We start from the raw sequence: 27,435 nt of genomic DNA, 5'->3' as shown, positions 1-27,435 counted from the left end.
GGACCAGATGGAATGGCTATGTTAGGCTCATATTACACAGCTGTGCTCCATGCTTTTCATCATACAAACACTTACTCTCGGTCTTTTCTATTGTACTAACATGAAAAACAAAGAAAGTGTTTCATCTACTCGTATATAAAATTTTGTATAAGATAAATATTTTGTTTTGATAAATAATAAAAAAAAACCACTACTCATTTCAAAAATTTTGAGTCACGTCTTGCATACTATTCAATGATAATATTGTTAGAATATATTTCCTCTAATGAATCAATTGCTATTCTATATGTATAATCATTTGCATTGTTTGTATATTGATAATTTAGAGCCCCAAAATAAGAATTCTGTGCACTTCTTTTAACACATTGGATGCTATTGTCATACTCAATTTGATAACTTTTTGATTTTATCTTCTTTGATAATATAAATTTTTTTTTCTTTATTTATTATTAATCGGATTAAACAATTCTTTTGAATTGTGAATACATATTTTTATCATTACTGTTGCTACATTGGTAGCACTAAAAAATAAATAAAAATAACATTAGATGGCAGTTCTATTAGTAGTTGAAATGTAAGTTGTTGTATAATAACTTATAATTTTACAAGTCCCTACTGGATAGTGGCAATTCATGAAATACATTGTTTCTTAATAGAAAAGAGGAGTACATTATTTGTACTCATAAAGCATACAGATGGCTGTAATGCATATAAAGGCAGCACACTGCTGTATTATAAATAATGCTTATTATAAATAAGCACACTTTGACTGGTGCTTGTATTAGAAACACCAGTCAAAGTTTCTTTTTCAGAAAAAAATGATATTCAGTATACAGCTAGTTCTGTAGTGGAGATTGAAAGTGTCTCTTGTAGGGCTAAATATCACCTTCAATTTGGTGGGGTTGGCATGCTGATATGTAACTGTATAGTTAGCTCAGCAGAGACAATAGTAAACCATTTCCCTCCTCATTTTTTTTTTTTTTTTTTTAGTAAAGTTGACGTGGGATTCCTTACGTAAATTGACTCTATATATGCTCATTGACAATATATGATGTTCATTTTCAGGAAAGAATTGTAGGTTATGTCAGGTTACCTTCATGGATAATGGTTTTCACAATTTAGAAAACATAATTCTATAAAAATACTTATGAACAGCTAAAAATACCATACTTCTCATGGTTTGCAGTACGCAAGAAAAAATCTAACATTCACTTAGTAACTGGCTATGACATATGTTAGAATCATATGCACCCAAGTGTTAGCACAGTAATCAAACACTTAAGATTTATAACGTAGATAACTTTATTCAGTTTTTCCATTTCCCAGATTTTACATCTTCATATACTATTACTTTTGATGAGCATTTTGACAGTTTTAGAGTTTTACATTTATGAAAACCTTTAGATTGACTTGTTGCCAACCATTATATGATAGAGGTGGGTGTTTTTTGTCTGCTTTCTGACAAACTGTTTGTTGAAAAAACATGTTGAATTATTAATCTGTTAATGTTCACAATTCATTTCATTTTCCCTTTACAATGTTAAGCTGTTTGTTTTAGGGTTTAAAAACAACAGTTTAATTTTAATATTTTTCTCAGCACATTTACTGCAGGATAGTTCGATTGATGCCAGCGAATACCATATAACATTTTATTACATTTTTATCACATGAATTGACAGTTTTATAAACGTTTATTCTCCATTTCAATATAACACATTTTTTCATGAAACTGTTCAATCTTAGCAATTGGCTTACAGTGTATTTAATACTGATAAAACAATGGTTTGCTGGGCAAATGACCTGTTCTCAGCAAACGGCAAACAGTTCATTCACTGTATCTGTTTTTGTTAACTTAACGTTCATTAGAGTTAGCTAACAGCTCTGTTTGGTGATTCAACTTGTTTGCTATGCAGTATTACTATTGGGCAGAAAAAAACAGTTTATACCGAAGTGAAACAACAGTTTGTTTTTTTCTTAGAAACTATAATTTAGTCAAACTGTTTGATATTTTTCAACACATCACTATCACCTTTAATTTGTTTGAAAGAAGCAGATCCTTGGAGTTTTTAAGATATAAGGAATTACATCTTAAACCTTAAGAAAACTAAATGAAATTAGATATAAACTAAATTTAAAACTACATCTTAATGAGAGTTAAAACGTGTTGTTTCTGCCTTTTATTATTTTGTTTATGTTTTTCTAGATATAAAACATACATTTATGTCAGAAAATTTTCTTGTATCTTAAATTAAAAACCATCTTTTCAATTCTATTTTCAAATATAGAGATATATACCAAATATGACATTTTTATCAGAACAGTTGTTACTGGAACTCATGTCAATCAATTCATAATGATCTTTCATAAATAATGAATAAAAGTTTTCATCCAGTAATATTTTGTTCTGATGTCATCCAAAGATATTTTCTCCTTGAAAACACTTATCAATTCTCTGATGTGACCAAAGCTTCTTCCTTAATCCACTGTTACAGTTACTTCAAATTTTACATGATATTAAATTCATATGACTCTAATATGTCTGAAAGTAAGATTAACCTTCTAAGTGTCTTTTTTATAGACATTAATTTTACTTAATTTATTCAGTTACTCATGAGAGAAATTTAATTTATCACATATAGCTTACTACAAAAAGTTTGGAACACTGAGCTTTTATTTATAAATTTTTATTTATTTATATATATATATATATATATATATATATATATAGTTTTAATAAATTTACAAATATAGATTGTATTTGCTTAGTTATTTAAGAAATTTTTTTTAAAACTTCATTCTAATGTATTCAAAGAACACAAACTTTTATTTACATGGAAAACTACAGAATGATACTTGGATGTGATCCTAACATTGCTAATTAATATTAATAAATAAATAACTTCTCTGAACATTAGTCCTACAAAATTGTTAAAGATATTTGTTGAGTCGCTTTCAAATTAATGGAACTGTTCTTCCAAAGGGTGTATGACTTCACTATTCTTTGTCAGCTTACAACGATACTAAAGAACTTGAACTTGGTACAATAAAATATTTAGCATAGGTTATTGTCTACAGGTTAGTGACAAAAAATACATAACAGTAACATCACCAGTATATTGCCTAAAATTTCAAAACCTTATTTTTCACTTTCAAGACAACTAAGTACATTAAGCTAACAAAACTCGTACTGACAAAACACAGCAATCCAGGAGTATAAAAACAGAACAGCTGATATTGTTCGCCCACAGATGTAAGCAACATATAGAGGCATTACATACAACAGAATCTACTTTAACAAATCACCTCATAGAAATCACACATATACAAAATATTAATCACACTGTATGCAAATTTTACACAGACATATAAAATTAAGATCTTAACAAATTTTATAAAAATATGTTAAATGAGAAAAAACAAAATTGATGAAATATATTATTTATTTTAAGATTTTCTAACCTTTTTAAGACAAATTCTATTAACAATTGTGTCTACTGTAAACTCGACTAAGGAAGGGTCGAGTTTACAGTAGGCACAGTAAGCAACTCGACCAAGGAAGGGTCAAGTTTACAGTAGGCACAATTAGCTCTGGAAGAAAATTTCTATTAATTTAAAAGTAAGTCTTTTATCATTTTCAATAAATTTAAATCTTGTATCTTGTATGACTTTTAATTATTCCATGATATGAGAATGATGTATGTAAGTAATGCATCCTGTAAGTTTTATTATGTAGTTTATCACCTTAGTTTTTAAACTATAATGTTAAAACTTCAATGAATTTTTTAGAACTAAAAAAAACTGTAATTTTTATATAATTCCCTGTAATTATTCCTTCAGGTAGTCTACTGTAGTTTTCTTTATCTTTCAGAATTATAAAGTTGAATTACAAAATATTCAATATTATACAATTTAATTATAAGATACTGAATGCAATCAGCAACTCTATAATCATTTCTCTCATACAGTTTTTTAGTTTTCTTGTAGTTTTGTTTGTTATCATTTCAGACTACCTCTAAATTTGATTTCCCTCATATCTAATAAAAGAAATTGGGATACTGTCATTTGGATACTCTATTTATTTATTCATTCATTTGGATACTTCATTTATTTAGTCTCTGTTCTACATAACTCCACAGTAGAATAAATTTTTACATTTTAAGTGTAATAAATTTTCTGTATTATCGAATAATAAATAATGCAAAAAAATACTTAATTTAAAATTCTTATTAACAACACTTTCATTAATATTAAACCTTACAGGAATATCATATTAAAATTCCACAATATTATAATTATTTTTTTTCATACACAATGAGAATAATTTATAAATTTCATTATAATAAATAGTTTGTAATTTAGTAACAGTGGATTAATTAAAGAAATATGTGTGTATATTTGTTGCTTGTCAGTCTTTCAATATAGTCAGTTATGTATTTCTTTATAATTTAATTGTTTCCTCTTTACATTATAACATTACTGTAATAGTAATATAAAACTTACTACTCTAATTAGGTATATAAGTATGCTTATTTTATGCTTATTATAATCAAAATATAACTTACCACTTATATCAAAACATATAATTTATTTTTAAATTAATTATTTATTATAGTTTTAATTTATTTTTTTTTCTATTAAAAATAAAATGATTTCAGTTTTTCTTTAATATATAAGTATGTGTAGAATTACTAAAATACTGGTAGATTTGAAACCATGCCTTTAATTAATTTACTACATATTTCTTTGTAGCTAAACTGTTTATTTATTTATTTTTTATAACTTCATATATTTTCCAAATTCAATTAGTATTAATTATGTAAATAAAAAGTAAATCGGTACTTACATAATGTTTCTACTCTTCATTTTTTCTAATAGTAATAAATGATTAGGAATGAAACAATATTATATATTGTTTCAAAATATAAGCTGTTAAACCTTTTTTGAAAAGGCTATTGCTTTTTCTGTTTGTTCTCAGCTTTTTTTTTCTAGCTGGCAGTAAAGTGATTTTAAATCCATACATTTAATTCCACTTCTTACTCTATTTTATAATAGTTAGAATATAAGTACCAAGAATATTCTAAACTATGGTTCCGATCATTTAAAAATAGGTTTGGATTGAAGTTAGTCTTCTGGATTTAAAACCAATTGAAAATAGGGAAATGGGAAAGTCTCTAAGCAAAGCAGTGGGAAAAAAACAGTAGAAAGTTTAACTGATCAAACAGAAAATCTGTAATGATGTGTATTTGTCAAAAATTTATAGAGGAAAATTGAAAGTTTTAGATTTTTAAAATTATTTAAATGTTTCATCATGCTTATTTTTTTTTTTTGTTATTTATGTTGTACATACCTATCTAGAATATGAATCTATGTTGCTCCTCTTATTTTGTTCCTTTTTTTTGAGTTGGGTTGTGATTAAAATACTGCCAATTGAAACAACATATTACAAACTATATTAGTTGAACAGCATTTATGAAATCTGAAATAAGTTTATAAGTGGTGGTGGTGACTTATATATATTTTTATAAATTTTAAAATTACTTTTAAAGCAAAAAGGGAACTTCTGAATTGTTTTTTTATTATTTTGTGTCCAGATACAAAAAGAAAATTGAACAGATCAGTATCATAAAATACTTTACTCTTGTCATCCTGAAAATAGTTCTATGATTATATGTATAAAAAATGTGAATTAAAAATTAATACAGAATGTTATAATCTTATCTATTCTTAGAAGATACTGATGTTTGTAATTGAATATAGTGGAAGTGAAAAGGTGTTCCAGCCATTTTTGATAAATTTCATGTAGTCACCATGATATGGTGGTACTCCAAGGTTGTCACTGTCCACAGAATGGCACAAGAACACATTGATAGAGTACTCTTTTGTTGTCTATGAACTGCAACAACCATCTAAGGCAGTATAAAAAAATTTACATCTTTGTAAGAAGCAGGCTTAAAAGTTCATTGGTTTAATCCTTCTCACATGTGTTTTGTTCTCTTCTATTCAAACTCATTTTATGCTTTTGTAATATGTGAGCTGGCGCTCATGTAATCCTGACTTCTCAAATATCAGTCCCTTTTTTTAAAGTATGAACAACATTATAACATTAGATTACGTATTTTCAGCTATTTAAAGTCAAATACACAGACCTTTGACATTTTCACAACCTGTCAAATATTGTTTTTATGTTTACAAAAATATTTTTTCAGTTTGGATTTAACTATTTTGTTAAAAGCTTTTTATGTACTGTTTAAAAGATTATTGTGTTAATTTCAAATTACCTCTAATATTTACAAAAATATTAGTTTAAATATCTGATATAGATGTAATACTATCAAAAATAGACAGATACTATCAAACATAGAATATTTCATGTTCATTTGATTTTTCCGTATGAAAATGATTTTTTAGTTTATGTTATGAGTTAATTAATTACGATGTAAATGTGATTAGTTAACATAATAAATTTAATGTCACAGAAAATTATGGTCATGTAACATAATTTATATGCTCTATAACTTAATAAAATAAATAAGTTAATTAATTAGATTGCTTTTTTTTCACTGTATTAATCACTACTTTAAAAATATTTTATTTATTATTATTTTTGCTCATATTGTTTTGTTGTGTTTATTTTGTTAAGAATATGGATTTTTGTGTAGCATGTGTTTTGTTTGTATTAATAATTTTAAATGGTGAAAAAATGATAACTTATCTATTCTATTTATCACAACATTTTTATTTGACAAATTTTTTTGAATTTTGTAATGTGAAAAATGCCATGCCAGCCAGAAATCAAACCCAAAACCTTCAGAATAAAAGACAAAGATGTTACCACTATCTCTTGGAAGTCGACAGAGAACCTTTCATCCAGAACGTTTTGGGTGTGGAATAATTACATGGAATAATTTCCATGCATTCTGAAACTAAATTATTATAAAATTTAATATTTAAAAAAATTTTGGATCGTTAATATTCCGCTGTAATATATCTTTGATTTTCTTTTTTCAAACGTAATATTTTAGCATTAATCGGAGATATATGCTCATTAAATGATTAATAATTATATTTATAAAAACTTCCTGCTTTGGGATTAATTTTTTTTTTGTATCTAGCATATAATATTAAAAATAATGCTTCATTCTGTATAAATGTCTTCAAAGTACTTAAAATTTACATTTTTTCACCATATTTTTTTTTAATGATACTTGTTATGAGGTATTTTCATATTTTGTTTTTTTTTTTTTTTACTTATTATTATTGTTATTTATAATTATAATTATTAATAAATATATGTTGTTAATTACACTTACTCTGAGTTTTTTACTGTTTTATCATTTGTCATAATCAGTTTAATTTTAATATACTAACCATTTATTATTCTGTTTTTGTGTGTGCTTGTATTATTTTTATTTAATAAACAATTAAACTTCCTATTCTCTGTATTAGACATAAGGAAATTTTTTAATACTTAGACATCTGTTCTAAAAAGTTAAACATTTTCAAATTTATTTTTTACTGCTGTATGTCTGCATATTTTCTGCACTGTTTTTTTGCTGTTAATTATATTTATCTTAGTAAAAAAAGAAATAATTAATAATAATAATTAAGTGACAACAGTACTTATACTGTATTGTCACTTTCTTCAACCATCCAGAAAGTTGACTCATTCTTCTACATAATTGTATTTTAAGTTTTGTGAAAAAATATGTATGTTGTCATTATTAATTATTTATTATTTTTCAATACATTTCCATTTAAAATAAAATAGTAACCTTTACGACCTTTTTGAAAACTCACAGTTGTTTCTGGTTATAAAAATGAGTTGTCAGTTTTGTTAATAACAGATATGAATCATGTGACTGACAATTAATTGAAAAATTTTAACATTACCAGCCAGTGGCAATTATGAGTAGTACACCATTCATTATGATTAAAATGTATAGTTATTTTTTCTTAAAAAATAAATAATAATAAAATAAATATTAATAATAAAAATAAATAATAGTATTCCTTTCTATCAAAAAGGACTACAGATCTATTTATGTTATGCATTTAGAAACAGAAATTTTGAGAAACAGAAATTATAATAATAGTAATAATGTTTTTTAATGAAATTTTAAATATTAAATGTAAGTAAATATAAACAATCTGCATCTTTATTTAAAGTTGACTTAAACATGGATACATGAATCCACCTTTTAAATTATTTTAATTAACACCTTTTAAATCATTATTATAAGGAATGAGTTCAGCTTATATTATTTTTTATTATATTTGTGAAGCTTCTTTTATTTTTTTTAAAAAGACTAGTTTATAAAATACAAAGTTTTTTAAAAGAAATAGAAAGCAATTTTTTTTAAACTGATTAAAATATTTTGTATGAACCTTTAATTTGTTTCTTAATATAGTAGTAAACACCATTTAAATAATAAATGTAATGACACAATTTAAAGCAAGCATTAAACCATTCATTATATTTTAAGTAGTGTAAACACTCTCATACTAATAATTGAACAAAAGAAGAAATTAATTTTTATTCTGTTATTAAGCTCTGATTATTTTTTCCAGTTAAAAAATATACACATACAAATTATCTTAAAATGTATGTATGTGAATACAGTGTAACTAATCATACACTCATTAAGTTTCTTTATAACACTACTGACCTTCATTTAACTTGATATTAAATTTGTGAGTCACTGCCGCTGCTGTACAGTAACAAAGTCTTTAATACTTCAAAGAGAATTATTGAAATAAACCATTTGTTTTGACCTGTCATTATTCATAGAACTTACATCTTCTTTGATGTACAATAATAATCGGTTTGTTTTTATCATTTCTATTATAATTTATCATTCAACAAAAATAAATATAGTTGTTGATTATGGTTTGTTCTAAATATTAATTTAAAGGTTTGATGTGTCTGCAACTAGGTTAATTAGTACATTAAAAATTCAACTATATATTTATTTATTTCAACCCTATACAATTTGACTAGAGCCTGCTAAATTTATTTTTTTTAATGTTTTCATTTAATTGTTAGAAATTTTAAAATCGGTCCTTCCCTGATTTAGTGTAAATGTTTGTTTTTCTTTTACCCTGATACTTCACATACAAGCATACTTCACATACTACTTACAAGAATTTTTTAGTTATCTTTTTAAAGGATTACTTTTACACTAAGGTAATTGTGCCGTATATATAAAACATAGCAATTAAAAATTACAGTCTTTTCATATAATATAAATTTAACAAATGATATTTATAATACTACACAATGAAAACAACAAAGATAGGTGATTATTAGTAATCAAAGTAGACAAAAAGAGATTCCAAGGATATACCAATTCTTCAGGTCCTGGTATCATGAGCATGGTGAACTTATTTGGTAGGTTTGCTTCAGTAAAACTGGTAGTAATGGAGAATAAGAGATTAAGGATAAAAAAGTGGGTTAGTGAAAAAATATGATTTTCTTATCAGAGTAGATAATTTTGAAAATTATCAATAAAATACATAATAAAATTCTAATTAACAGTAATATACACTACCATAGTTTTGAAGAACTATTATTGCTTTACAATATATAAAATGTATACAGTTTGTATTTAGTTTCATTTTATGACTACAAAAATTTCTGTCAATGCTACATTTAGGTGCCAGACAGTAGTTCAATCTACAGGTTTCTTCATTATTTATCATTGGCCCAAATATGTTAAAATTTAATTCTAGGTTTTTAAAATGATTTTAATTTTTCTTATAATAATATAAACATCTTAGTGTCAGTCCTGTGAAATAAAGTGGAAAAGTAAATCTTTCTTCACTATTCATTTATTTTATTTCTAAACAATTATGTTTCTAATAAAAAAAAATTATTTTAGCACTAGAGGGTTATATATGATGTGAGTAAACAATTTTTTGACAGCTCCCAAATGCTACTTTGTTTTAGTTAAATTCCTAATTGTAGCATTATTTTGGTAAAGAAAAAGAGTTTATTTTATTTATATATTATAGCATTTTTTTTATTCTCAGTCACAGTAATGTATTTTACGTAGCTTTATTCTGAACAGCACCCCACAATGTTGTAATTAAAATTATACTTTATACTTGGTTTTAAGTGAGTTCAATGATATAAACGGCAGGATAAAGCTACGAAATATATACATACACAAATTAACAATTTGGTAATAAAAATAAATTGTGTGTAGAATATAATATGTCTTAAACATTCATATTTGTTTATTTTTCAACAGCCTATACTTAAAAGTTTATAAAAAATTGTTGATTTTATTACTTATGCTAAATTGTACTTATATTACTTTTATTACTTAATTCTTTTAATGTAAGTTTTTTGCTTTTAATTAATCTTTCTAAGCAAAGGTCATCAAGCTTGTAAAATATTGTGGGGGGCCTAGTAGATTTATAGTTCTTAGCTCACTTTAACCATCTGTATCTCAAGAACTGTGAACTATAAAACGGTGTAGATAAGAAATATCTTCATCGTGCAGGGTGCTGCTAAATAGTATAATTTATATGGTTTACTTTATACCACTGCTGTAGCCAGTTTTTCCATTCTTGACTTTGTATCACATTCAGTCTCTTTTCATCTTATTTTCTTCTTTTCAACTGTTCTCAAAAAAATCTAAAAAATTTTTTCTGTTTAAACACTGTGTTTTTACTGTGTTGAATTTATTTTATTTTCATAAATAAATAATAGTATACAATTTAAAGAAGAATATGTTTCACAAAGCGAGTTATTTTTTTTCTAATTTCTGTTGTTTTTGTCTGTGATGGTTACTGATGAAAATAGCACAAAATTTGTATTTTTAATGCCAAACCAAACCAAGTCTATTTTGATAAAACATCTTAAAACAATATAGTGTCAACTTTTAAAATATAGGTAAAAAAATAAAAAAAAAACCTTGTTTATGAAAAAAAATTTAGAAGGAATGCAAAAATCAAAAAACCTATCTTTTGGAAAAAATATGAAATGAATTATAAAGAAATGACGTAAGAAACTTCTGTCTAGCATGAAATAAGACTGCTTGGAATGGAAATTTTTTTTCTATTTTTACATCATTTGTATAAAATGTAAAAGCTAAATAGATGTATTTTATTTAGGACAGTTTAATATAAAATTTCTTTCATGTAAAAATACTTTAAATTAGAGGATGACTTCAGGCTACATATCATTAACTATAAAAATTAAACGTCAACCAATGATGATGTTCGACAAACAGACATTTGATTCAACTAAGTAGAGCATGAAATTTTTAATTTAATAATCTTAACTTATTTATTTATTTTCCAAAAAAACCATAATATGACACACAGTTAACCTTTATTAATGATAGATGATAAATTTTTTGAATCAAATGAAAAAAATACAAAGATTTGTATTCAAAACCTTTCAGATGAAAAATAGAAATGATAATCTGACAAAAATCTATAGAGAAATATAATAATAACCAAAGAAACACCATCTAAAAAATTAATACAGTTGGTAAAGAATTATGGAATCTTATTGGTTATTTTATGACTAGCTCTAGTCCATGCATTTGTTAACCACCAACTTCACTTTATCTTGGTTTTTTTTTAATAAATAATAAATAAACATTTTTATTCATATTCTTATATATATATTTTTGTAATATTTTCTAATAAATTTATAAGTAGTAGATTTTTATTTATTATTTAAAATATATACCATTCTAATCCTTTTATTGTGAGCTTCATTAAACGAACATTTTAAATCTAACTCTAACAAAAAATCCAGCTCAATCAAACCTATTTTTCAAACTATTTTTCCATTACATACAAGTATAAGAAAGGACATAAATATGAAATAATGACACACAATATGAAATAATGTGATACCAACTACATGAAGATAATAACATTGAGAAAACGAAAACTTCAGGGTTGTGGTTAAAAATAAAAGAGCTAATAGCGCTTCAAGATTTTTTTTTTGTCTTCAGTCATTTGACTGGTTTTATGCAGCTCTCCAAGATTCCCTAACTAGCGCTAGTCGTTTCAAGATATGAAATCTAATTTCATTTAGTAAACTTTGTGATACTATTGCATTTTAATGAACAACATTTGTTCTTGAGATTTAATAGCTTTCATGTATTTACTTAAGTCTTTAAGGCGGTATTCCTTAAAACAGATAAGATAGATTCAAACGTACGTCAATATATTCAAACTATCATAGTCTCAATGATTCTATTTTAATTAATGTAATATTTATTCTTTTTTTCACCTATTGTTTCAATCTTTTTTTGCGATTTATCATTTATTAGGACTGTATTACTTTGAACTGTTCTGAAACATATGATGAGGTGGTTTATTACTAGATGAAATCCACTAAAAATTTAATAATTTTTTTTCTAATCGTGTCAGAATTGAACCTGAAATTACTATTAGCATGCAATGAGCATTCTTTCACTAATCGTGCTGTTTCTGATCGTGTCTGTTTTCTGAAAAGGATGATCTGTGATGAGTGGCAAAGTGAATGGAATACTACCATTAGCAATAAACTTCATCCTGTTAAGAATACTGTATCACCAAGGAGCTTCTCATGCAGAAATAACTGTCAAGAGGAGATTATTTTGCTATTTGCATATAGGGTACAGTAGGCTCACTCACAGACTTCTCATGACTCAAGCAATTTGGTTTGTAATCACTGCGATACTCATCTAACTGTACACTATATCCTTGTGGATTGTGTCTGTTGTGCAGCATTGTGTCGGAAGTTTAAACTAGGGGCTACCTTCTGAAATATGTTATGGAAAACAATGAGATGACGTTATAAAGTGTTTTACAATTTCTTAGGGCCCTCCGTTTATATTCAAATACTTGATTTTTACTAATAGTATGTTTAAGTTATTCATATCATTAATTTTTTTTTTAGAATACGGAATAACCGTTTTATATCAGTCTAATTTATAAGTTTATTTTTAATTGCTTTATGTGTTAGTAATAAGTCCAGGCGCTGATAACGACACTCATTGTCATCCAGGAAAAAAACACAAAGATATTGGAATGGCCTGACCAAAAACAATTTTGTTCTAGAGAAAATGTATAGATTGCTTTTTATTTTATTTATAATACTGTAAATGAAATTTTAATGTTGGTTTTTTTTTAGTTTTTTTTTGAGCTATATTTCACTGTTAAATTTATTTTTTAATGAAATAGTTCTATGACAAACTTTATTTAAGATCAAAACTAGAACATAAATTAAACATAAAAATTAAGACTTGTCATTTTGAAAGAGCATTCTAACTTAATTGTGATGTGATATCCAAATGCTTAAATAATCATAACCAAAAATATTTTGCTTTTATGTAGTTTATAAAAAGCTTTCTAAATATTTCTGTACAATTTTTTTTGTGTAGCAAAGGAAGTCTATGTTTTGTGAATAAATAGTAAAAGGTCACCTGGATGTAACAAATAAAATTAAAAAAAAAAATTGACAAAACTTTTGATTGAAAAAAAGCCATTCTGAAATTCTTATTTAAAAAAATAAGAATAATTCTTAAATTATTATTATTAATATTTAAATTATTCTTAATTTAATAAGAATAATTTATTTAATTCTTACATCTTTTTTTATTTTTATTTGTGATTTACAATTAATTTAATTCAGCAGTTTAGAATTATTATATCTTAATAAACATGTGTCTTATATCACTCATGAAATTTATTTAATTCAAAATAACTTATGACAACAGCTACTCTTTAATCTCATAAAGGGCTCAAAGATTAATAAGCACAACAGATGAGGAGAGGGAGTTAGAAAAAAACATTTGTCACATTGACCAATAAAATTTTAAATGTTATGTAATAAAATATATTTTAATTCTTACTATTGCTGAGACAAACAGTTTTGGAAAGAAAATTAGAAAAGAAACAGAAAGCTTTTCAAAGAACTAATTAATAAGTGGAATATTATTTTTATTTGTTTATTCTATGAAAATAAAATCATTGGTGAAAAAAAGATTAGATTTCAATGGAGTAGGCAGAATTTAAAGGATGTACTAAGCATCTATTTTTAACTAATTCCATTACTTATTAGAAATTTATTAATTAGATTAATATATATAAGCATATGTCAGTCTTAGCTGATTTAGATTTCTTGATGGACTTAGGATCAAAGAATTAGACAACTTCAAATTAACAGGAAGAAAACCTTGCAGTATTGATGCATTATCAGAGATGTTTCAAATGAGAAATCTTCTATAAAAATGTTTGTCGAAAATTGTGATAGTTAATTAAGTAAATGAAATAAAAAATTCACTGTTTCATTACTTTTATAGTAAATGTCTGATTGAAAATTTTTTTGATACTTTATAAAAATATTGGAAATTCCAATATATGATGTTTTCTTGAAATCCAAATTAACCTTCTAATTAAACTCACGAAATGTATAATAATAATTTGATTAACTTTAATTAAAGTATGATTAAAAAGTATAAGGAAGTTTTTAAAATTTTTTTGTAATATATTAATTGTATAATAACCCATCTCTATGGTGGAATGATAGTGCCTCTGCCTTTTATCCTGAAGTTCTGGGTTTGCATCCAGATTTGGCATGATGTATTTCATATGCTTCAAAAAAATTCATTTCATTGTTATCCATTTAAATCCTGCTCCATTGCATAATGTCTACGCCATTGAAATCCGCAGGTCTTACAGGGTGCCAACCAGAATAAAATGAAATATACAGGAGTTAACGTTGTGCTTTCTCAACTAACGTTGTGTAAATGTGCTTTTTTCTCCTTCAAATCAATTTTCTGAGGGAATAGATTGTAGATATTTAATTTTTAATTGTTCAAGAAAAAAATGTGTAATGATTAAAATCACTTTTATTTGATTGGATACTGAACGTTTCTTAATTTTTTTTTTTTTTTTTTAAATATCTGCCATTAATAATAATGCTGCTAGTTAATTCCATTGGCGAATGTACTGTACTAAGCTAAAAAAGGACTTTTATTTTGAAAGCGAGTCATTTAATTATTTTGAAAAGATTAAAAATAATTATTTAATTAACTTAAGATATTAAGTACCGATAGACGTCTGACAGAGCATTAAATTTTACTATAATAGTAGACTATTTTTAAGTCGGTGACACAGATTGAATTCGGTACGATTGTTAAGTCAATAAAAATTTGCGGAACGTAATTTTGTTATTAGCTTGACGTAATGTGTTATTAAAATTAGTGTTATTTTCGGATGCTTTTCATTTAGTTCAATCATATGTATTGTACAATATTAAATATGCCAACAGTTGTTAGACGTATAAATGTAGTTCAAAATAAACAGTTGTAGAGCGGTTATGTTATTCGGTTACAATCGGGCTCGATCGGTAGCAGTCGTGTTCATCTGTGTAGTAGCGCTATCTGTAACCGATTTGAAAATCTACTACGAGTTGTATCACGTTCACTACGGCAGTTATAGTTGTGCGAGCGGCCTGATTAAGTGAAGCAATGTGATACCAGTAATGTTTTTTGTATAATTAATTTGTCGAACGAGCGATCGAACGCGTGTGTGCGTGCTTGTGTGATGGATACAACGCTAGGGAAAGTTAACCCTAGTAACCCTTCAACAACTACTATTAGTACAATAGCTGTCCAAAGCGGCAGTACTAGAGTTGTTATTGCTTTATTACAAGTAGGTTTAAACAACATATTTTTAAATTTATTTTAGGTATATCTAAACCTGTTAAGCGGTATCTAATTTGCCTTGTACTTAATTAATACTAGCGCTGTTAAATAGATAGCTGTTATGAAATGTTTATATTTAAATTTAGCTTCAAACAAAATCAGAATAATTTTGTTTAATGAAAACAACAACCGGCACATTTGTTAATAATCCAACGTGCCGGCTTTAATCACATGTGACGTCTTTTAGATCTACACAAAATAACTCATTTGTTTGTAACTTATAACTTATTAAAAAAAATTGGTTACTTTTTATTTAATTTATTTGTACATTAACACATTCTACTAGAATTTTATTTCAATTAGTGAAATATATTTTTCAATATTATTTAGAGAAGCAATATTAATAACATTTCTAGTAAGAGAACACCCGTATCGTAATTCTTATTAACAATAAGTCTGAACGTACTGTTTTTGTTATTTATTTTTTACCTTTGAACTTATTTTAATTAATTTTACACATCAACGTTTGTCGTTTTATTGAGATTGCTTTAATACTATACCGTTCTGGCTTATCTTATGAGGTATCTTAAACTCTAACATTTAATTCTAGTCTGCAACACGTAACGGTCATACTCGTGTTAATGCCTAGATAGTATGTAAACTTTTCTCTTGGTTTTGTTTTTTATGACTGTAATATCAGAAACATAGTGGTTTTTTTACGAAGTTTATTATTTTTTTTTACCGTTTTATAAGTAACGATATAATTGGTTCATTTTGATTTTCCTCTTAAATGCATTTGTATGAATGCAGTACAATATTTTATTAGTGATTGTTTAATTTTCCAGTAGGATTGGTTTATTTCATCGACTACTCAAATATCTATTTTTTATGGGATTTATCAACTTCACAATTGACGTTTAACATTATTTATTTAATTAATTGTTTATGCGGTTATTAACATACCAGCAAACTTTAGAAGAATGATTTTTACCGTCTTGAGACTATCACTTAATATTTACCTCTGTCAATAACCTATGAGAGAGAGAAAGGATGTACTTGTACTGGAATGGCGTATGATTGCGTTAGCGTACGATAATATTCTGTTGCTCACAGGTCGGCAGGTCTCGTGAAACCGCTGACCCCAGTTATAAGCTAGCTACCATTGAACGGTAGTTAAAAAGTAGACGAACAATATCTTACTACAATCGAACGCAAGATTATAAACATACGAATTATTATTTTAATCTACGCATGACGTACATACAAAATTTTGAAAATAATGTCTGCTTTTAAGGTTTTAATTAATTGTATATTTTAATTGAAATTCTGTTTTTTCTGTCGACGTATTTTTTATATATTTATGATAGAATTTTTGTATTTATATTAATTATTAATTATAATAAAATTAAAGAAAAAAATTAAATTAAATAAAAATCAAACTTAGAAATTTGTTAAAAGGTAAAATGTAGAATTTATTCCGTTCATTTTTTAATTTCGACGAGTTTTTGAAAATAATTTTACTTACACTTAATGTGGTACCGATCTCAAAACCTCGAAATTAAAATAACTGAAAAACTATTTTACATATTTTACGCATAAAAAAATGGTAGTTTGGATGATTTTAAAAAAATAAACATAATATGAGAAAACTATACTAATTAGAGATTTTTATTATGATTTGGTCTATCTCCCCTTCAATTAGATATTTTAATTTGTGAAAGACGAATCCAATAAAAAAAATATATATATATATATTTAATAACTTAACTCTATTCTTTGGTTAGACAAATATAAAAAAAACTAAATAAGTTAGATAATTATCCAAATTAATAGAAAATTTTGTAATGCAATTCATTAGGTCAGTATCCAAACAAACAAAATAACAAAAATAAAAGCAGAAAATCTCGACGTTTTGTCCAAGATGTAGGACTTTATCAAGACAAGCCAAACCTTTGTGGTTAGAAAATTTTCTATTAATTTGGATAATTTTCTAACATATTTATTGTTTTTATATATATAAAACACTAAATATTATTTCTGTATATATATATATATATATATATATATATATATATATATATATATATACACAAAAATTAATCCGAACACAGTATTTTTAAAAGAAAAAATGTTTAATAGTTAAATTTAATAGTTTATGTGTCCTCCTTTGTTTCTGATTATCTCATTAATCCTCTTTGGCATTGATTCCACTAAAGTAAAACAATGATTTTTGATTTCTTAATCTCGAAACCAAACCTGTATCGCTGAACTAAAAAGGTCGGTTTTTGTGCTACAATTCATTTTCTTTTCATTTTCTTCATTTTAGTATGGCTCATACATTTTCGATGGGATTCAAGTCGGGGGAGTTCCCTGACCACGAGAGCACTTGAATTTTTTGGTTTTTGAAAAACTCTTTTGCTTTCTTTGACGTGTGACATGGTTAAGGTCTTGTTGAGTTCCGGGTGTTGCATAAATGGGACAATTTTTCTTTGGCGTATGTTAATGTATCGATCCGATTTCATCATCCATTTACAGGCATAAGTACTTCTGCCTCTTCATGTGTAAAACATCCCTAAATGTCTTTTTGGCTGGGTGTTTGTTGCAGGTGTGCTTGCGTAGTAGTCTTTTCATCTGCCGACTTGCGAATGTAGGCTACTTTCTCCCCTTGGACAGAGAAATGAGTCTTGTCTGAAAAAATAGCTTTTTTCCGTAGTCCAATTCTTTATGTTAGTCCATAGTCCATTCTTTATGTTCCTTTGCCTGCTGGAAGTCTTTTTGTCTTCATAACCTATCTCAGTAATTGCTTCTTTTTAAGTTTTCGAGCAATTATTCCCGCTGCCAACAATCTTCTACGAACTGTCATATCAGAAAGATTAGTCACACTGGCTCTCAAGTCCTTATTAAGGTCAACAGCTGACAGTCGTGGATTAATTTTGCTTGTTCTTATTAGTAATCGATACTGTGTAGGTGTGGTTTCTTTTTTCTTCCGTATTTTCCTTTTCTCTTTGGAGAGACGGAACCTATTCCCCTAAACCTTTTAACGATTTCATTTACAGTACCTAACCTCACACTACACTCACTGGCAATCTGTCTTTGAGGCATTTGTATGTGATGGGACAAAGCAACAATTTTTGACCGCATTCGTGGGGTTGTATCCATCGTATTAACTAGAAACGAATAACAAACTTATAACAGAAACTTACAAGGTCACCAAAGACTAATCGACAATGAATTATAGAAGCACAAAAACCCTAATTCTGTTTGCATATGAACTAACAGCATAATCTGAAACGCCAAACAGCTAGCAGTCTGCCAAAGAATGAAAATTCTCTTTGTTCGGATTACTTTGTTCGCTGCTGTATATATATATATATATGTAGAAATTCAGTATTAATTTATGGGCTTCTTTCTATAAGACAAACTTTTAAAAAAATGTATTTTAATAATATTCCAAGATGGATGTCTGTTCGAAGAACAAAAATTTAAATAATTGAATATTCAAAGTATATTTTTAATTAAACATCTACCAATACTATTTTTTTTAAATTCGTATATTTTTAAGTTCCACATGTTTATTTTGCTTGGGATATTCCTAATACGTTCGTGAAAAATCACGTTTCTAAAATATGATTCAGAATAAAAAAAATTACGCGTTATTCCTTTAAGAAGGAAGGGACTTCTACAGTGCACATTATTGACATTCAGTGACATTAAGCTTTCAACAAAAATAGGCTAAGGACTTTTTTTTCATTTTGTACAGAGTGATTCACGATGAATGTATCAAGTTCTTAGGAAATGTTCTGTAGGTGAAAATAGAGGAGAAAGTTTATATAAATATAAATTCGGAAACGATTTGTTAGCTTGTTGGCTAGAGAAAGATTTCGCCCTGATTTTTGCGCTTTCGATAAAATTAAGACAAACTGTATTTCTTGGGACACAAATTGAGGAATAAATTTAGTGATTTTAAATGAGATCTGATCTGAAAAATTAGTGCGGTACAATACAAAAACAACTTGCTGATTTACGGAAAGCCATCAAAAATTTTTCGTTGAGCAGAATTCTGTATCCACTGTGGTGAAAGAGACATTTTCAGCAGTTAAAAAAAAAAAATTTCAATTGTTTGCAAGTTGGATTTATTGTTTGTGTTTGCATTTGTCATTTTTCTAAAATAATTAATCTTTTTTTTGGGATATTGAGAGTTTTGTCATTTAATACCAGTTTTTTGTTATGAGATTACGGGCTCAACTGATCTGATCATTATTAACTTAAATGCAGATTTGTAGCGTATGAAAAATGCGCTAGTATTTTTAAAATACGTAGTTAAAATTTGCCACATTTTGATAGGTTTTGTTTTTAACAAACTTCGAAATTCCTACGTTTGTATTTACTTTCTATAGACTTTCACACTATTTTAATCAGAATCAATTCGCTGCCAATTTAGTTTTAATTTTTATTTGTATATTACCCGCTTAACTAAGTTATTTCAAGCCAAACAAAATAATGTGTTTTTCGATCACAATCTTTTGTCTTTTACATCATTTTTCTTCAAAACTACTAAAAATACAGTACTGGGATTTTTTTTCAAATTTTCAGGTAAATTTCGTTTGAAAACATTTAATTTCGGTTCGAAAATTACTTTCTGGCTTAATTCTACTGGAGGCGCAGAAATCAGGGCGAAATTTTTCGTCAGCCGATATTCTTTAATGAAGCGTTCTTCAAACCTATGTTTATATAACTTTTTTCTTTATTTTCAGCAGTAGAACATGCTAAGATCGTTTGTTACGTTCTTCGTTAACCATTCTGTATTTTATTGTAATCTCGCGTAATACGTTTTAATTTTAATAAAATATTAAATTTATATAAAACAATTATTATTTCGCTTTGTAAAACCGTATTTTTTCCTGTTACAAAATTTTTAATTTGATTTTTCTGTAAATTTTTATTTAATTTCCATTGGCGTAATTAAAATTATTTATTTAATAATTTCAGTGAATAGAGATAATTGTTTATTTATTAATTTTTTTTTTTTTTAAGGATAAAATTTGGTGAAATAAATATACCGACTTGCATTACCATTAGTGGCGGTTCGCGTATAGGCACTGTGGAACTGCAGCACCCCCAATTTCCACTTGATATTATCGATAACATTTAATATAATGAGTCCCTCTTTCTATAATTCTTTCTTTATACTTGTTCAATATATAATCCTTAAACTTAATGTTAGTAGCCATTCCCCAGTTTATGAAACAGATACAAAAGGTTTTGTATAGAACTGTGCGCTTCACAGTTCCATCGTTGTGGTGGTTGGCTGTTGTGCGCATACGCACATAGGAAGCTGCACGCGAGGCTGCGAGGGGGAGAGAGCCGACCCTGGCGTGCTGGTGGAAGGTGTTTTTTTTTTGTATTCTGCGTGTGTATGGAACTTTCCTTGATCGTTCCCTTTTCTAGTTTAGTCGGTAGAAGGAATATGAAAATAGTTAAGTTGTTTTTTCATTTGTGATCAGAACATGGCGAAAAACAAGGGCTTTTTAATTGCCTGTCCAAAAACACACTGGAAGGACGAAAGAGAAGGTAATTAGTAAAAAGTAATTATGTATTTGTTTTCTGTGTACATAGAAATTTAAATTAACCACCATCGGAATATAGTGTTTTTAAGTGGACATTTTATTAAGTTATTATCTACTAATACTAAAAAATATTATTTGTATTGATATTTTATTATTAGGCTAAACCGAATAAGGTTTTTAAGCGCATATTGTGCTTAAATATGTTCCATATTCTTAATGTGATAAAGTGTAGAATTAGATTATTATCCTGCTTCCAGCTATTCTATTTTATTGGTTCTTTTATTTTACAAAAACTTTAACCGTGGCCTTGAAAAGGCCCAAAAAAATTTTCTGGAGCAGCATTTCTACTAATTTTAGCTACGAGCCGCCTTGATTTCCACCATTGTCCAAGCTTTAATTATTATGAGGTATTCTAGCTGGTGTAAAATTAATTTTCTGAATAATTTCTCTCGGTTAGTAACTATAAAGGTGTACCTGCAGAAAAAATTATGAACTTTTTCTTGAAATCGTGAAATGAATTGGACACTCTTGAGAACCAGTTTATAAATAATACTGATTCTTGAGAACCAGTTTATAAATAATACTGATTCTTCGACAAGAAAATTAATTTGTTCGAATAAATTATTGTTTGACTCCTTCAGCAATTAATACTTTATAATTAATGATTTCAGAGGAGAAATGAGTAGGCAATTATCATAAAAAATACGTTGAAAGATCGAATTGCTTCTTAAGGACATCTATGGAAACAATGGAAAATTAGATTTTATTAATATATTTTTATCGTGAATCGGTAATATTCTTAACCGAAAAAGGACTGTAACTTGTAAATTAAATAAAATTTATTTAGGTACGATCATTAGACATCGGGTTTAGTAAAGAAAGATTTTATAAGTGGCGGCATAGAGATCGGCACTTGTAGAAAGAAAACGTTACTGTAAAGTTGGGTAGGGTTTGTAATAAACATCAGATGAGTCACATATCCAGCATAGATGTTTGTGGCTTTTTGTATGAATTTTTTTTTAATGAAACAATTTATTGATATAAGTACGAGTATACTAGATTTAATTTAACATATTAATAATTTTATGAATTTATTAACGTTACTGTAAAATGTGTAAATTAAAATTAGTCCATTGGTACCGACTTAGTATATTTTACATTACTAGTATTGGCGATTTTATATTTAGCTATAAGAAAATAATTACTTAAGCGTGTTCCTGCTGTTAAACATTTGCTGCTTACATTCGGAACACGATCAGTTGAAAAAGATAAATAAATCACAACAAATTATTGTTGAAGATAAATCGTTATGTCCTTTAAACGGAACAATAAATCTATAAACGATCATTTGACCGATTTTTTTTAGATATTTAAGATGTGCACACACAGAAAAAAAGGTTTCTGTGTGTACGTATCTTAATTCATCTTAATATAATAATGAAAAAATAAATTTTTACTGGCGAATTATCTCACCAATTTATTCGACCCTGATATTGTTTTATAATAAAACATTTATCTTTTTTCTTTTAGAAAAATTTGAAATTTTTCAGTCACAGTTGATCTTTCGGCAATCCAAAAGAACTGAGAAATTTATCGCTCAGAATTAGTTTTGTACGAGAAATGGACAGAAATGAACCTGTATCTAAGTTTTGAATTTTCTGCTAAATAAAAACTTTAACAGCATCTTAAAATAACTCTTGCTGTAATCAATTCTTTGGCACCGTTTTTTTTTTCCGTGAGACACTGTTTTCTTTACGTAAGGATGATGCGATATTACTTAATTGAATCATAAATAAATTCTTTTGGCGCCATTTCACAGTGGAAGCCAAATTAGAAAAAGGTATATAGAAAGAAAACGATTGGGGATACCAAATCGTCCAGAAGCACTTTCAATTGCGAAATATCTTTCGAAGAGTTTTTCTATGCTAAGATTTGTACATCTATATAAACTGGTTAATAAATCTTATCTAAATATCTCTCAATGAAATACCGGTCACTTCTGTTCGTTTATCGAACCTAACGCAGTTATAGGTAAATCTTTCAGATCAACCGACAGTCCTTAAGCGCGCGCGCGCGCCCACACAAAGAGAGAGAGATTATTTCTTATCAAAGATATATCGCTCAGCTCTGTTATCGTTCTTACGAACAGTAACTACCAACAGATTTTATTTTATAAATCGTATCGATAAATTGGTAAAATCAGCCGAGAAATCATTCAGTGAATTTCCACCTATTCTAGGCATAACAAGCATCAAGTAGAATGCAAAGCGGAATTGAATAATGAGTAATTACTGTACAAAAATATGACTGCATCCTAAAGTTCAATAAAATATTTATTGAACGAAGCAACAAATAATAAAAATTCTTATTCGTTGACTTACCGGTTATTAATCATCAAAGTTTAGAAAGCTCAGTTGACGCGCAGGCCGGGGAGGAATCGCTGGACTGGCTTCTTGCTACTTCGGCGTCTGTCGTGGTACAATACCCCTTACATTGCACTGGTAGCAGTACCAACACTTAGGTAAAACTACGTGTTTACGCTTTCTAATCTTTGACGAGTTAATTATTACATTTTCTATAATTATAAATATTATAATTATCTATCTATTTTCTTGATTACAATTTTTTTTTATGTTAGTAATTTCAGTAAGTCTAAAGTATCTTATTTTGTATGAAAACACCATGTACTACTTTACTTTTTAATTCTCCTTTAATGAAATTAAAGCAGATCAATTGTTTTTTAGTAGAATAGACGTGTAGATTGGTTTTTACGATTTTGTATATTATATATATATATGTGTGTGTGTGTGTGTGTGTGTGTGTGTGTATGCGTGTGTGTGTGTGTCAGGATAATAGATTGCCGTACAGGCTTTTAATAATACCTGATCATTCAAAAAGGACTTCGCAATATTAAAAGCATGTAAAAATTTATTTAGATAACTTACAGATTCGGTTGAGGATTCATTTTATAGCAGAACATATCAAGTTATGACTTACGTAGTTCATTTACAGAATTCGGCCACCAGCACTAACACCAGTGTTGCTAAAAATGGATAAATTTACTGGTGCGGAACGTGCTCGCTATGTGCTTTAATTTCACGATTTTCAGTCAGCAACTGCAGTTCAACGTAATTTTCGTAGAGTACGGTTGGGAGCCTCCTAGTAGACGTACAATTTACCATTGGCACCAAATCTTCGTTGAGACAGGTTATTCTTCAACCGTAAATGTTATTGTTTATCTGGAGATGCTTCAAAATTTTCTTATTCCTCAGTTAAACGATGAAGACCAAGATGGACGCCATTACTATCCGCAAGACGGAGCACCACCTAAATACCGCCTAAAAATTTGAGCATTTCTTCATATTCGATTCCCAAGTTGGTGGGTCGGTCGTGAAGGTCCAATCGCATGGTCTACTTACTAGCCCCCAGATTTGAATCCGCTAAATTTTTTATTGTGGGATTCATTAAAGAACGGGGTTATGTACCGCCTGCTAATCTTGTTTAGCTAAGGTTTCGAATTAAACCGTAGTTGCGGAGGTAACGACTTATTGGCTACAGTCTGGAATGAAATTGACTTCAGGTGGGATGTATGTCGCATTACAAATGGAAGCCATATCGAACCGAAGTGAATGTTGGGTGACAAACTTGGTGTGCTTTTCTATGAAATGAGTCCTTAATCGAATCTGTAAGTTTGCTCAATAAATGTTTATATGATTTTGAAGTTGTGAAGTCGTTTTTGAATTGCCCGGTAGTACACAATATAAATATGTATAAGCATACAATTTATTCATAGTATATTGGTATTTAGGACTGTTTATAATGCACGTTATGTTTATAATGTATAGTATTGTATTAGCGTAATAGATGTGTAAACACAACTCAAAAAGGTACACATTTTTTTTTTTGTGAACAGCAGCATATACGGAGAGCTGGGCCGACTGTCACTCTGTTACTGTGTACATAACTGATTTAGCCGCCTTTGCCAATTTTAAGATATATTTTGAAAAAGAATCGAATTTTATTCATAACGATGTAGATAATACACATATTATTTTTTTAAATTACTTTTGTCGATTTAAAAAAAATACTGCTATCTAGCAATTTTAAAAACGGTGTGATTGACAAAAATTAAAGCAAAACTATGTTATTTTGAATTTTTTCACCTACCATAGACGTATTCCATTTTAATTCAATAAATGATCAGTGCATCAATATTTTTAATTTTGATGATGTTTGGTGTTTGATGACTACCTACTTGGTAATGGCCAAAAAAAAAGTTTTTAAATATAAAAAAATATTCTTGAGTAATGACTATTTTCTAAATCGCCAACAGGTAAAAACAGCCATTTTCGTCACTTTTTCCATGAGCTATAGGATTCTTATTTTATATCGTACAGATGGTCAAAAAGGGCTTTTTAGAAACAGTAAAGATAGAACTTCATCATATTGTAATCAAAATTCATTTTTTTGCATAACCAAATCTCGGAATGTTTACTGAAGTTACGTTTACAAATTGTTGTGTTTTTTTTAATTTTGGGCCCAAAATAAATAATGAAGGGCTTAGGGTTACATGCCTGTTTTTTGCCTTTTAACTCTTAGGTACTAGTACTACTTATAAAAAAAATTGGACTGTTACCGAGTATTCTTCATTAAACAAAAATGGCCGCCAAATCGTAAGATTTTGAAAATGTCTCATTTTTGGGGCCCAAAAACCACATGTGGGACAGGTGGAAAAAACCTGAAATGTTTATATTAGTGAGGACTTTTTATGTACTTTTAGGACTTTAAAACCATATAAAATTTATTTGGTTACTCCAAGGAGTTGAGTAATGAAGCCAACAAAACCGCTAAAAACACCGTTCCTTCTAACCGTGAACAATGTGACCAAAAAATTCACAGCATATATTTTTTAGAATGCTTCAGCTCATGGAAAAAGTGACAATGAAACTTGCTGTTTTCACCTGAAAAAATTTTTTTTTAAATAAAAAAAAAATATTTTTTTTGGCCATTACAAGGTGGGTAGTTATCATATTATCATATACCAAATATCATCAAAATCAAAAAAAATAGTGAAAATAGTATAATTTTTGAAAATTTTTAAAATTAAAATGGAATACCCCAGTAGCCATATTTTGCGGTTATTTAAATATTAATAAAAAAACAAAAAATGTACGTACAAACGTACGTAAGCACTAATGTTGTCCCAGAACGTAATGATAGCGGGAGATTTATGTGTTTTCCTACTAATCGCAGAGGCTGGACAAAAATATCTTGCTGCTGTGCCATTCTTTTTATCAGGCGGATAATTGTTTATAATCGGAGGTTATAATTTTTAATTTATTTATTTATTTATGGACGGAGTTGTGTATTGCGTTTAGTTGTATAGGTAGATATATTTATACGAATAATATTTTAGTGATAGTTTTTTTTTATCATTATTATTTTCTTTTTTTTAAAGATAAAATTATTGCATTATTGTAATGCTATATATAAACATTTACATATATAAATATAAAAGTCGTTATCGTTAAAGTAATTTTTTTTACCTTAAGCTGTGAGATTAAAGGCAAAATAAATGTTGGAATTTTGCCAATATTTTACGTTATGTTGTTTTTTTTCTTTTCTCAGCGATATGCATTTTATGATTAATTTTAATGATTTTTTTTTTTTAACTTTTTTGAAACTGTTTTATGGAAATGAAATGAAGCTTATTTTTTACGTTAATTCCTTTTCTTGTTATATATTTATAATATATCGCATTGTGAGATTATATTGCACAGTATTTATGTGTAATAAATTTTAGTTTCTTTTAATTATATCATAAATTATTTATTTAAATCGTAATTTTCATAATTACTTTGTGTTTATTGTTGATCAATAGTAAGTGATCTTTGATTTTATTTGTAATATATGAATGGTAAATTATATAAAAAGTATTTATTTAGTTTTTTCCTGTTGTTTATTAGAAGAACCTAATTTTTTACTAATTAAAATTTATTTTTCCGTTTTTAAAATTGTTTTTTAAAGTTTTTTCCCCGTTTGTTATTTTTTCTTAATAAAACAATATTTATTTTTATTATTACCAGATAACACTAGTAGAAAGATAATACAATTGGTTGGTATGGTTATTTTATTTATGTTTCCTTCTTCGACTGTGGAATATCTGTACAGATTTTCTTGAAAAGTAGCGAATATATGATAATTTATTG

General features: G+C 27.3%; 1 protein-coding gene across 3 annotated transcripts in view; it reads left to right on the top strand.

Annotated features, from left to right (window-relative positions):
* zormin overlaps positions 1-27,435 on the top strand; it is a 513,722-nt gene that overhangs the window by 65,739 nt on the left and 420,548 nt on the right. Inside the window, exon 1 of one of the 3 annotated variants that reach the window (XM_075372752.1) lies at positions 15,434-15,666. The exons of the other annotated variants lie outside the window; for them this stretch is intronic. Within the exon in view, the coding sequence (XP_075228867.1) occupies positions 15,559-15,666 (108 nt within the window). The 5' untranslated portion in view covers positions 15,434-15,558. Of the gene's footprint in view, positions 1-15,433; positions 15,667-27,435 lie in introns of those variants that run through there. 3 annotated transcript variants of the gene reach the window in all.

This window comes from Lycorma delicatula, chromosome 8, assembly GCF_047948215.1.
Source record: "Lycorma delicatula isolate Av1 chromosome 8, ASM4794821v1, whole genome shotgun sequence".
NCBI classification, from domain to species: Eukaryota; Metazoa; Arthropoda; class Insecta; order Hemiptera; family Fulgoridae; genus Lycorma; species Lycorma delicatula.
Note: the sequence above shows the minus strand (reverse complement) of the source record. Positions and strands in the feature narration are given on the sequence as shown.